General features: G+C 40.2%; 1 protein-coding gene across 1 annotated transcript; it reads left to right on the top strand.

The window, feature by feature from the left end:
- The first annotated feature begins 2,929 nt into the window (after positions 1-2,929).
- Positions 2,930-10,219, top strand: LOC113580892 (primary amine oxidase, liver isozyme-like). The gene is made up of 4 exons (XM_027015727.3): positions 2,930-4,592; positions 6,754-7,039; positions 8,140-8,272; positions 8,440-10,219. The coding sequence occupies exons 1-4, from the start codon at positions 3,014-3,016 to the stop codon at positions 8,722-8,724; spliced, it is 2,283 nt and encodes a 760-aa protein (XP_026871528.2). The 5' UTR covers positions 2,930-3,013; the 3' UTR covers positions 8,725-10,219.
- Positions 10,220-12,485: the final 2,266 nt, after the last annotated feature.

Raw genomic sequence — 12,485 nt, 5'->3', positions numbered from 1 at the left:
AAGAGAATACACATCTGTTCTGGCATACATCAGTTTCTGTGGCCACAGATGCATCCGGATCTTCCCTAGCAAGAAGGTCTTGGTGAACAGCGACATCTGCTGAGTGCAATGAATGCAGTCAGCAGGTCTGGTGGTATAACAGTTTACAGTGTCACTAAGGTCATGCTGAAAAGGGCATTATATGTGTTAAGTTGGCACACATGCAGCAGTTTGGGATGGTTAGGCATCCTGTCTGTCACTAACCTTACCAACAACAAACATCACCCAAACAGTGACCTCACACAAGCAGGGGAGCTAAACAAATTCTTTGCATGGTTTGACATGGATAACAAAGAGCCAGCCATAAGAACACAATTAAGAAGAACCATCTCCCCTCACACTTCAGACTCATGACATGAGATGCATGCTCTGCAGGGTGAGCGCTAGGAAAGAAGCAGATCTTGACAGTGTCTCTAGATTAATACTGAAAAATGCACAGACCAGCTGGCAGATGTATTTATCAACATTCTCAATACATCTTTCTCACAAACTGTTTTCCCCAAAATGTTTCAAAACAGCCACCAATGTACTGCTACCCAAGACACCCGCTGCCAGAAGCCTTAATGACTTTCGGCCAGTTGCCCTCACTCTGATCGTTGTTGAAGTGTTTTCATGAAAAACTGATACAGACTCCTGAAAAACTCCTGAAGCTCTGGGCCAATACCACTATGCATACCACTCAAATAGGTCTATGGAAGATGCCATCTCCACTGTCCATACTCTACTAATCCACCTTGATTACCAAAAAGCAAAAATCCAAATGCTGTTTATTGATTACAGTGCTGCATTCAACACAATAATCCCAGGCACGCTGCTCTCCAAACTCCAAGATCTAAGACTCAATAAGCACCATTGCTGTTGCATACTGGATTTCTAATCTGACCACCCATAATCTGTAAGTACTGGAAAACAATACAGTTGTGATACAAAATGATACAATTGTGATTGAATGCATTTCCGGCATCTTACAGGAATGAGGTACATGTCCTGACTAAGTAGTGCTCAGAAAACAGCCTGGCTCTCAACACCAATAAAACCAAGGAGCTCATCATTGACTTCAAGAAAGATGGCAAAACTCCAGCATGCCTCTTTATAAATAGACACATGGTAGAGAGAGCCCAGCTTTATGTTCATGGGTGTGCGCGTGGCAGAGGAGAGAACATGAACACCATGGCACCGCGGTGCTGCTGATGCAAGCCTGGCCACAGCTCTAGTGTCTGAGGCTACTAAAGAGATTAGACCTCAGAAAGGACCTGCTTGTCATGTTGTCAGCCGAAGCAACACTGAGAGCACATCCACATGCTACGCCACCATATTCACCATTTGTTCTTTTCCACTCATTTATGATCACTGCTGCATGCTTGATGCATCTTACTTCTATATGGCTGTGCAGGTTTGTTCTTGTGTGTTTAATAATAAATCATTTCCAGAGGTTTTCTAACTACCTTCTAGTTTTGATGGCACTTTATTATATGCCTAAAGTGTAACATAGACTAAAATGGAAGCAGAAGATTTTCTTTACAGTGATATGCATAACACAGTCTTAAATTAGATTATTTGATAGATGCCAAATGTTGCTTAAATAGCGGACAGGATCATTTCACCAGAGCATAATTTTTTTCACAAAAAGCTTGCTCCACTTTTAACAAAGTTTCCTTAGATAAGTGTTCAGACCAAGTTTGGGATAGTTCAGTGGTTAACATACTTGACTAGAAGGTTTCAGTTCAAGTTTCACTATCTCCATTGTTGAGCCCCTGATCAACACCTGTAATTCTGATTTGCCCAAAGTGTATTCAGACATAATTGTAAGTTGCTTTGGGTAAATCTCTCAATGAAATAATGTAAATGTTTTCAACATCATGATCAACTGCAATTTGACCAACTCTTGCATGTCCAGAACTGAAAAAAGTCCTATAGTGAAACCCCAAAGTTCAGTGTCCAAACACTAAACCTATTGGTTTATTATAGTTAATATTGTAATGGTGAGTGGTAAGGAGGTGGACACATGTGGAGAACACCGAGATTTATTAAGGGCAAATACACAGTCATAGTCATAAGGGTAGTCCAGGGTCAATACGGAGATTACGGGGATACATGATCAAACAAACAAAACACACAAAGGTAAACAGGGAAAGCAGGCTATAACAAAGGTTAGGAAACACAAAGGCATGGAGTACAAACATAAATACATGCATATACGGGCTTTCAAAAACATTCACCAAACACATAAACGCAATGAAGCCTAACAACCACAATGAATGCATAAATGCAATGAAGTAAACACAAATGCAATGAACAGCAAACGACACAAGGCTCAAAACAAGGTTTAAATACCTGAACTAAACGAGGGACAGGTGTGGAAAATTAAACGAGGGGTGGAGAAAACGAAACTATGGCATGGAACATGTTATTAGATTATTTTTAAACATTTCAATAATATAATTGCCATCTCAGTTAGAATTGTGTCTTCTTGCAACAAAAGTAGACAAGGAACCAAAGTACACTACATAGTTTAAACAGTAGTAGCACCCACCTTGAAATTTGACATTTTGTCAAAATTTCTGTGCATTTTTATAGTATGCCACACAGTGTCTGAAAGTCTATTTGAGATAACTTAACAACTCAATGTGGTTTTATGTGTGTGGTGAGAGTTTAAAATAGAATTTAAAATACAATTTTCCTGTTTAAATCATTCCTGTTTAAATTATTTTGTAGGCCTATTCAAAGTAGGAAAATATTGCTGATCATTTGACTTGGTGAGTTGATAACATACTGAAAGCTGAGTGGTGGGTCGTTGCATAATCGTTCTATAATGGAAGACATATTTAACCTCAGGCAGATGTGGGCGTGTGCGATATTTTGAGGTCCAGCACAGGGGGGATTGGATTGTTATACGTGTAGCTGGCCCAGACGGCTCACTGGTACTCACATCTCCAGTGAGGGACGCAGCTGTAGCACTCTGGAAATCACAGGTATGGTGGCTCAAGTGACGAATTCCCTTGTTAAGTTCCTGCTGATACTAATTGGACTTGTATCGGTAATACTCAACATTGTGTTAATGTGCTTGAATTCAAATAGACTTCCAAAATGTCAGTTACAACCGCAGGAGTCGATCGTAGTCAACCACTCGGAGCGCAGTTTGATATTTGCAGATCTCACTCCCCAGGAGTACCAATTAGTTCGCAACTACATGTGGGGTCAAGCAGATTTAAAAATTTCTCATGCCGCCACAGCAAGAACATCAGAGAACTTCATCTTCTTAATTGACCTCTTGCTTCCGAAAAAAGCTGATGCTCTGCTCTATCTGGACGTGAAGGGACCCAAACCTCCACGTGAAGCAACGGTTGTTGTCTTCTTTGGAGAGCGCGGGTACCTCAAGGAGTATGTGGTGGGACCGCTATCTGGGGACATGCGACATCGAGATGTTACAAAGGAGAAATACAAACTCCCTAGTCTACCTTTCACGGCCCGACCAGTCACAATTGGAGAATATGTACAGCTTTTTACCTTCCTATATAATGAGGTATTTCGGAAACTTGAAACAGAACTAAAGGAAAGTTTTGGCTATATTCCAAACCAAAGGAACCTGAATGCGTTCGAGGGAATGCCTCGCGGGGTGACGGCAGGCGACCGCAAGACATGGCTTTCCTTTTTTCGTGACTACAGTGGGATGTATATCCATCCAGTGGGATTTGAAGTTTTAATCAATCATGAAGACAAAAACTCTTCAAACTGGAAGGTTGAAAAGTTATTGTACAATGGTGAATATTTTGAGAGCATAAATAGTTTTAAAAGGAGCTATGCAACAAGTCGTTTAAATAAGATTGTCTTCAAAGACATTTCTAATTATGCATCACTGAAACCGAGAAGAAGACCCACTGGCTTGGGACCGCAACAGTATTATGTCCAAGGTAAACGATTCAGCGTGAGGAATAACCAGGTCATTTACCTGGACTGGAATTTCGCCTTTGGGTTGAGCTCGCTCACTGGCATGCGCGTGTTTGATGTTCGATTCAAAGGAGAAAGGATTGCCTACGAGCTCAGCGTTCAAGAGGCGATGTCTGTGTACGGTTCTATCACGCCAGGTATGATCCTTACTAAATTCCTGGATTCCAGCATCGGGATCGGACGCTTTGCTCACGAACTGGTGCGAGGCGTTGACTGTCCTTACTTGGCTACTTATGTAGACGTTTACCGCTACATCGACACAAATGTTACACAGCGTTACAGGAACGCCATATGTGTGTTTGAGCATGACACTGGCCGACCGCTACGACGACACTTTTCAGACTTTTTCCATAACAGCTACGGAGGTCTGGCAAACAGCGCTTTGTATTTCCGTACCATCACAGCTATAGGTAACTACGATTATATTTGGGACTTCATATTTTATCAGAGCGGTTCCGTGGAGGCACGAGTACACGCCACTGGCTACATATCGTCATCATTCAAAGTTGATGGAAGTCTGAAGTTTGGCCACCAGGTCGCGGAAAATGTTCTTGGGAATATCCACACACATTTCGTCAACTTCAAGGTGGATCTGGATATTTTAGGTATGTACCTATTGGTTTTTTTAGGTATGTAACTACTAATAAGCTCAATGTGCCATAGACTAGTCAACATATAATAAACTAGTCAACATGTCAAGTGTGAACGTAGATCAAAATTACAAGTAGGTGATTTAGATTTGCATTTTTTTAAAGCAACAAAAAAACTATAGATGGAATGATTGTGGTATCCTCGAAGTCAGGCATCAGAATTGTGGTGACAGGGAATGTCACCAGCTAAAGAATAGCTGGGCATGTGACAGGGATTGTCACTTGAGGCAGGTCACAAGCTTCCCTGTCTGCTTGGGCAGCAAGCTGCTTCTTTGGTCTGGTAGTCTGGGTATGTTTAACCCCTGTGAGACTGAGGTTTGAGACCTGGCTGGGGTTGATCTCCTTAGCCGTTATCACTCCAATTTTCCATTCAAAGATTTCCGAGTGCTATTGATGAATTTGGCGGAAACATTCAAACAGGATCGTGTTCTTATGGTTTGTGAGTTTTCTCACACAAAAAAGAAACCATATAGTACACACATTTCAGAACCCTCTGTAGAACCCTCTGCTTTTATCTGAAAGTTGTTGAATTGCTATACATGCCAGCTTGAAATGAGATTCATGGAATTTTTTTCATCTCCATTGTAGTCATACTATCTTATGAACAAATGACCACACCCATTCATGCATTTATGTTTTCTCTCTTTGGGTGGGTGCCAGCAATTGTCCACTAATCTATCCAACTTATCTGATTTATAAAGTGTAAATATAGGACACTTTAAAAGTTGAATCAACTGAGTCAAATTCTTTGCAATCATTGTCCAACGTATCATGATCATGATACGACAAACAAATCACAGCCAAAGCAAGAGATTCAGGTTTACTTTTATGTGTGTGCTAGCCCATAAGCCCAAGAATTTGCTTTAACTATATTGACTTACCAAGTAATTTACTGGTAACAAACTGGTCATTCACAGAAATCATTCAACTTGTCCTTAACCATCAATATTTCTATATTGATATTCAGAATTCAAAATTCAACAATATTCTATTTGCCTGTGTTCTTTTGACTACATGCCAAACATTTTTTGACTAACATAAGGAGGAGCCATTAATGACCACTAACACTAAAGATTTTGCTCCTTGTGCCTTCCATTCAATAAGGCGCTAAACTAAGCAGCTGCTTTACCTTCCCGTTAATGTATTATTATTATTATTATTATTAGGACAATTACAATAAATAAATACTCAGTTTTTACATCCACACAACACACACACCAGTGAGAAGCAGCAGTCACACACAGTGTACTCTCAACTGGAAACCACAGACCCCTTGGGGACTGCATTAGGCACTGGGAAAGGGAGGAAGAACAACACCAGGACAGAGCACCATCCACCACTGGGCATGTGGACATACAGTCATTCAGAGACACTCACACCAGGACAGAGCACCATCCACCACTGGGCATGTGGACATACAGTCATTCAGAGACACTCACACCAGGACAAAGCACCATCCACCAACGGGCATGTGGACATACAGTCATTCAGAGACACTCACACCAGGACAGAGCACCATCCACCACTGGGCATGTGGACATACAGTCATTCAGAGACACTCACACCAGGACAGAGCACCATCCACCACTGGGCACGTGGACATACAGTCATTCGGAGACACTCACACCAGGACAGAGCACCATCCACCACTGGGCACGTGGACATACAGTCATTCAGAGACACTCACACCAGGACAGAGCACCATCCACCACTGGGCACGTGGACATACAGTCATTCAGAGACACTCACACCAGGACAGAGCACCATCCACCACTGGGCACGTGGACATACAGTCATTCAGAGACACTCACACCAGGACAGAGCACCATCCACCACTGGGCATGTGGACATACAGTCATTCAGAGACACTCACACCAGGACAGAGCACCATCCACCACTGGGCACGTGGACATACAGTCATTCAGAGACACTCACACCAGGACAGAGCACCATCCACCACTGGGCATATAGACATGCAATCATTCAGAGATACTCATACCAGGACAATGTACAGTAGATAAACCAATGGACCTAATTGCCATGTTTTTGGACAGTGAGAGGAAACCAGAGGCCCGGGAGGAAACCCATACATATGTCATCTTGTTTTAACCTGCAGGTGTGAAGAATGTGTTTCAGACTAAAGACATGGTGTTTGAGGAGGTACCATTACCTTGGATGCCGCAGCGCAAGGCGAAGATCCCACATCTGGTGGAGAATCAAATCAGGACGGAGAGAGACGGGGCACTGCGCTATGACAGCAAGATGCCCCGCTACCTCCATGTAGCCAGCAATCAGACCAACTGCTGGGGCCACCAGCGCTCCTACAAGCTGCAGGTGGTGAGCTTTGCTGGGGACCACCTTCCTGAGAGTGAGCCTGAGGAGAAGAGTATGAGCTGGGCACGGTGAGATGCATATAAACACTCATATACAGACTCACATAGAGACTCACATATAGACTCGCATACAAACACGTGTACAAACTTTCACACAGACTCATACAGACTCTCATACAGACTCGCGCGCAAACTCTCACACAGATTCACATACAGACTCATGTTCACTCACATATAATGTGCCCTACTGCTTACTGCACCAGCTTACGGCACTGCCATAACAATCAGATGGAACTCCAGACACCAACATTCATCAGAACTGTGGAGCTGATTTGAATCGTGTCAATATAGAGTTATCAAAAGCACAAATACTGTGATGAACATTAATGCATCTGATTTCATGAAACACTGACTTATTTCAGCTGAAAATATATATTTACAAAAAGGTTTTGCCACTTGTTTTCCTCATTTGTTTGCTCAAATTGAAAGTAACCCTGAAGGATTTTTTAAACATAAGTGATAACTGCAGTTTGGCCAACACTTGCATGTCCAGGAGAACTGAAGAAGGTCTTATAGTAAAACCCCAAAGTTCAGTATCTGTACACTAAACCTAATGGTTAAAAATACAAAAGCTGGTAACTACTGGATTTACTCTCTGCTCTGTTCAGTAGGGGCATGCTAGAGAAAGCTGATATGTAAAATCATAATAATGCTACTGTGTAAATTACCTGCTTCACTGAGGATTTGTTTTTCCTCATTCATACCAATACATTAAAGAATCCAACTTTTTCATTCTACCATGAAAATCCTCAGATGGGGGAGGGGCCATGACAGGACTGATGTCTACGGCTGATGGCTGAACTGCAGCAATAAATACAAATGCACATATGCGTTTATTATGAATATGTATTGTGCAGTTACAAATATGTAGTTACAAATATCATGTTACAAATCGTGTTACAGATGGTCACAGTCAGTTTTGATACACCTTATGCCTCAGAATGCTGCATAGTTGTAAGATGGCTTTGCTATATCTCTTTATCTGGTCCTTCATCCCTCTCTCTCCCTTCCTCTCTCTCTCTCTCTCTCTCTCTCTCTCTCTCTCTCTCTCTCTCTCTCTCTCTCTCTCTCTCTTTCTTTCTCTGTCTCTCTCTCTCTCTCTCACTCAGATACAAAGTTGCCATAACAAAACATAAAGATGAGGAGCAGACCAGCAGTAGCCTCTATAGTCAGAACTACATGTGGGACCCAGTGGTTGACTTCAGCAAGTATATTGAGGATAATGAGGTCATTGATAATGAGGTGTGTGGACTTCAGATTTCATGACTAAAATATGAATTGTGGCATGAAATATTTATGCCACCATTAACAATTGCTTGTTGTTTCACAACAGTTACATTGATTGTTGAATTTAATCACGGCTGATATTAATTGTTCATTTCAGCTGTTTTGATTTCCTCTCATTCCAGGACCTGGTTGCCTGGGTTACTGCAGGCTTCCTCCATATTCCACATGCTGAGGACATCCCCAACACTGTTACCGTGGGCAACGGGGGCGGGGTCCTTCTGAGGCCGCACAATTACTTTGATGAAGATCCCTCCATCCATTCGCCTGATGGTGTGTACTTCAATCCTGGTTCAGAGAATGACTGCGAGTACAACAAGATAGCATGTTTAGATAAAGGTCTGTGTAGTCCATCACTGGACCCTTTCACTTACCACGGATTTGAAGGGGTCATGCGATTTGAAGAATGATGTTTTTTGTTCCTTTTTTCAAAAGCATCAACTCTTTTTAAAATATCATGACTGTATATGTGGTACATTAATTTTTTTACCAGCAGCATTGCTATGATAATATTAAATAAAGGTCAATACAGGTATTTTCTCAATTTTTTTGTTAATGTGAAATTCACTGCAAAGCATGCCCATCTGCCCCACTTAAACACGCCCACCAGTCCAAAGGCAACAGACAGACGTTTCTCATACATACTTCAAAAATCAATGTATGAACAATAGCAGAATATAGGCATTGTTACTGTAAAGTTGTACTCTGGTTTAGTAACTTTCTGTACTACAATATTTATAAAGTGAAATGTCAGAACAACGTTTCAGACTGTGTTACTTTATTTGTGGGTTTTACTGTAAATAAAAAATCACATATAATCCCCTCTGATTGGTTTGTGGTGTTTAACCATTTTGGTCTGTGGACTGGGTTGCTATAGTCTGCAGTGAGAATTAGGCTGAATCTTGTCTTTTTTTCAATATATTTTCTAATTAATAATTGACTACATTTAAATAACCCATGCATATTTAACTCGCCTGTAACTTTCAGGACCTGCATGCCTTTTTTTTTGCATATGACCATCCCCTTTTCCTACGAGTACTGTACAAGCAATCATCAGCAATAAGTGCACCAATGGCATAAATTATGGACAATTTAGGAAATGACAAGTAAAGAAACTACTGATTCTATTTAGTGTAAGTCATGTTACTGATTCTATTATTTAATGTACATCATGTTACTGATTCTATTATTTAGTGTACGTCATGTTACTGATTCTATTATTTAGTGTAAGTCATGTTACTGATTCTATTTAGTGTAAGTCATGTTACTGATCCTATTATTTAGTGTACGTCATGTTACTGATTCTATTATTTAGTGTACGTCATGTTACTGATTCTATTATTTAGTGTAAGTCATGTTACTGATTCTATTATATAGTGTACGTCATGTTACTGATTCTATTATTTAGTGTACATCGTTACTGATTCTATTATTTAGTGTACGTCATGCACAGATACTTTAACTGTATTCAAGCCTTTTCAATTAATCAGCCTTCTATACTGTGCAGATATATGCCTTTTCTTTTTATTTAAATCGAAGGCTGAAAAAAGTTTGGCAGTGATAGCCAATCAGGGTCTTTGTTAATTAACATGTATGTGTGGGAATGAACAAATGGCCTATAGAAAAACTTAAATACTGAATGAAAATTTTATTTACAGAGTAAATCAACCTTAACTGTAGCTTTCCACTGTTGCTTCCTTGTTCAGATACACAATCATTTGGATAAAACATTGAATTTACAAAATACTAATCACATTTTTTAATGTGTGTTTTTTTCTTGTTATTTCTTCTCTCTTGTAAATTGCAGCTAGGTTATACTGAACATGTAACCTTTATATAAATCTATATACACATCTTTGGTCATAGAAATGTATTTAACTTTGTCAAATAAAAAGATCAGTTTAAGATCGGTTTGTGATCTATTTTTTAATCTCTGTGAGGCAATCACATAATAAAGATGAATCATAAGAAGAATCATGTGGAACATTTGAGGTCAAGATCTATACCTCACACAATCCAAACACTTGCTAAAGAGCTTACTTTTACATTGCATATATTTTTTCTGACTGATACCTTCAAGCACTCCAACACAAATGTACAGACGTATATAGCACATAATAGCACATAGACATAATAGCACAATAGACATAGACATAATAGTACAATCAACACCTGGGTGTGTGCACATCTAAACACTCAGACATGGCACTCTCTACATTGTGTGTGTGTGTGTGCACATCCAAACAGTACTCTCTGTGTTGTGTTGTGTGTGTGTGTGTGTGTGTGTGTGTGTGTGTGTGCACATCTGAACGCCACTCTCTGCATTGCCCCCTGCATTGTTATTGGCGTGGTGCATTTATAATGTCAGTTCTAAGGTTTCATAGTATGAAGGTACTAAAGAATAATAATACTACAAAAATTAAGCTTTATATACTTTAAGGAAACTAAAGATTAAAGATTAAATTTTGTAATGCATCACAGTTGGAAAGGGAAAACGCATCCTAATGAAATAAAGTAGGTGTGGGGGGGGGGGTGCATATGCAGGTGTGCATTTGCATGTGTGTGTATGTATCTCCTGACATTTTCACTGTCCCTTCTATCACTAGTAGCATGGCAGACGAGGGTGTGTTGTGCTAATAATGTTCATGTCTCTTTGTGCCTTGTGTTCCCCTAGCAGGTGTGGTCATTTCTGAATTTTAGAGAGGCTGTTAAATCTGGGACATTTAAGAATTTTTGGAAAGTTTTTTTATGAATCTCCTTGGATTTTGAGCATTCTGTTAGAAAGTGCAGCTGTAGTTCAGTTTTGTGTTCTTTGCACTCTTGGCAAACTCTTTGCTCTTTTGGAAGCCAAGATTTCTTGTGTATGTCGCTCTCTATAGTCAGACAGTGTTCACAGAGTCTGTACTTCATCAAGGTGGTTCTCATTTTTTCTCAGTCACCTTTGTCAGGTAGTCTGCCATGGTTTACTGTTTAGTGATAACATAAACTTTGTGATTTTATTTGAAATTCCCAGTAAATGACATGTTTACACATTCTGATCAGGTTTGTTCTTTTTCCTCTGAGCCTGTGAGATGTGTATTAGTGAGTCACTGGAAGAGTGGCTCAGGACCAGCTGAGTGAGGGGACTGTTCTTTGCACAACTCTTGGTATTGCAGAGTTTTATAATGGTATTGGATTTAAATGTCTCAAGAAATTTAATTGCTCGTTTCTGTATCTTTATAATGAATTAATGGATATTGGCCTAATTCTATCATGCATGCACTGGTTGTGATGTTTCTGTAAACCCTTACGACTTGTTTACAAAACTCATTATACAACAACTCAATTGGGTGTTTGTCATTTGCCAAATTCTTCATTTGTAATCGGACCTCACACTTCACTGCCATACAAGGTAATGGGTTCAATTTCTAGATAAATTCTAACTGGAATTTTCACTAATATTCATGGTTTAATATCTGATATTTGTGGTTTAATGGCATGGAAAGCTTTGTGTCCTTTTTCTCTGAGTTCACTCAGTGCTTGTTTACATTTCCTGATTAAATTATTTTGATATATAAATAATTAGAAGTGGGTGCATGATTTATTTAATTTGCGCCTAACATAAACGTGTTTTTTTCACTGCTGGGCCGCAAGTCTCCAGCAAGTCGTGGCTCTGCTGTAGGTCCTGTTCAGTGGGAGACAGCACAACTAGATCATCCGCACAGAGCAGGAATTTGATCTCTCAGTCGTACAGAGTGAGACCATGAACTGTGGACCATTCTAACAATTGTATCAATTCTCTCTTTCTCTCGCTTGTTTTCTCTCTCTCTCTCTCTTTCTCTATTTCTCTCTCTCTCCTTCTCTCTCTCTCTCGCTTGTTCTCACTCCCGCTCTATTGCTTTCTCTCTTTTTCTCGCTTTCTCTCTCTCTTTATCTCACTTGTTCTCACTCCCTCTCTCTATCTCTCTTTCTCTCTCTCTCGATCTATCTCTTTGGCAGAGCACATATAAGAGGCTGCAATTTTCTGTTCTTTTTTTTGTCTCCACATTCACACATACATACACCACTTAAAGTTGCTTTAATATGTGTCACAGTTCAGCAGATTTCAACAAAGGAGCCCACCCACACACTCCAAACTTTCTCCCAAAGCTCTTCCAAATGCATGTCTGCTTAACACTTCAAGGAGCACAGG

The sequence above is a fragment of the Electrophorus electricus genome, chromosome 3, assembly GCF_041902795.1.
Source record: "Electrophorus electricus isolate QZ-2024a chromosome 3, ASM4190279v1, whole genome shotgun sequence".
Taxonomy (NCBI): Eukaryota; Metazoa; Chordata; class Actinopteri; order Gymnotiformes; family Gymnotidae; genus Electrophorus; species Electrophorus electricus.
This window is presented reverse-complemented; position numbering and strand designations above follow the sequence as displayed.

Coding starts and splice junctions, on each gene's coding strand:
- LOC113580892 (XM_027015727.3), top strand. CDS start 3,014: ATGGTGGCTCAAGTGACGAATTCCCTTGTTAAGTTCCTGCTGATACTA. Junction 4,593..6,753: donor GGTGGATCTGGATATTTTAG/GTATGTACCTAT, acceptor TTTAACCTGCAG/GTGTGAAGAATGTGTTTCAG. Junction 7,040..8,139: donor AAGAGTATGAGCTGGGCACG/GTGAGATGCATA, acceptor TCTCTCACTCAG/ATACAAAGTTGCCATAACAA.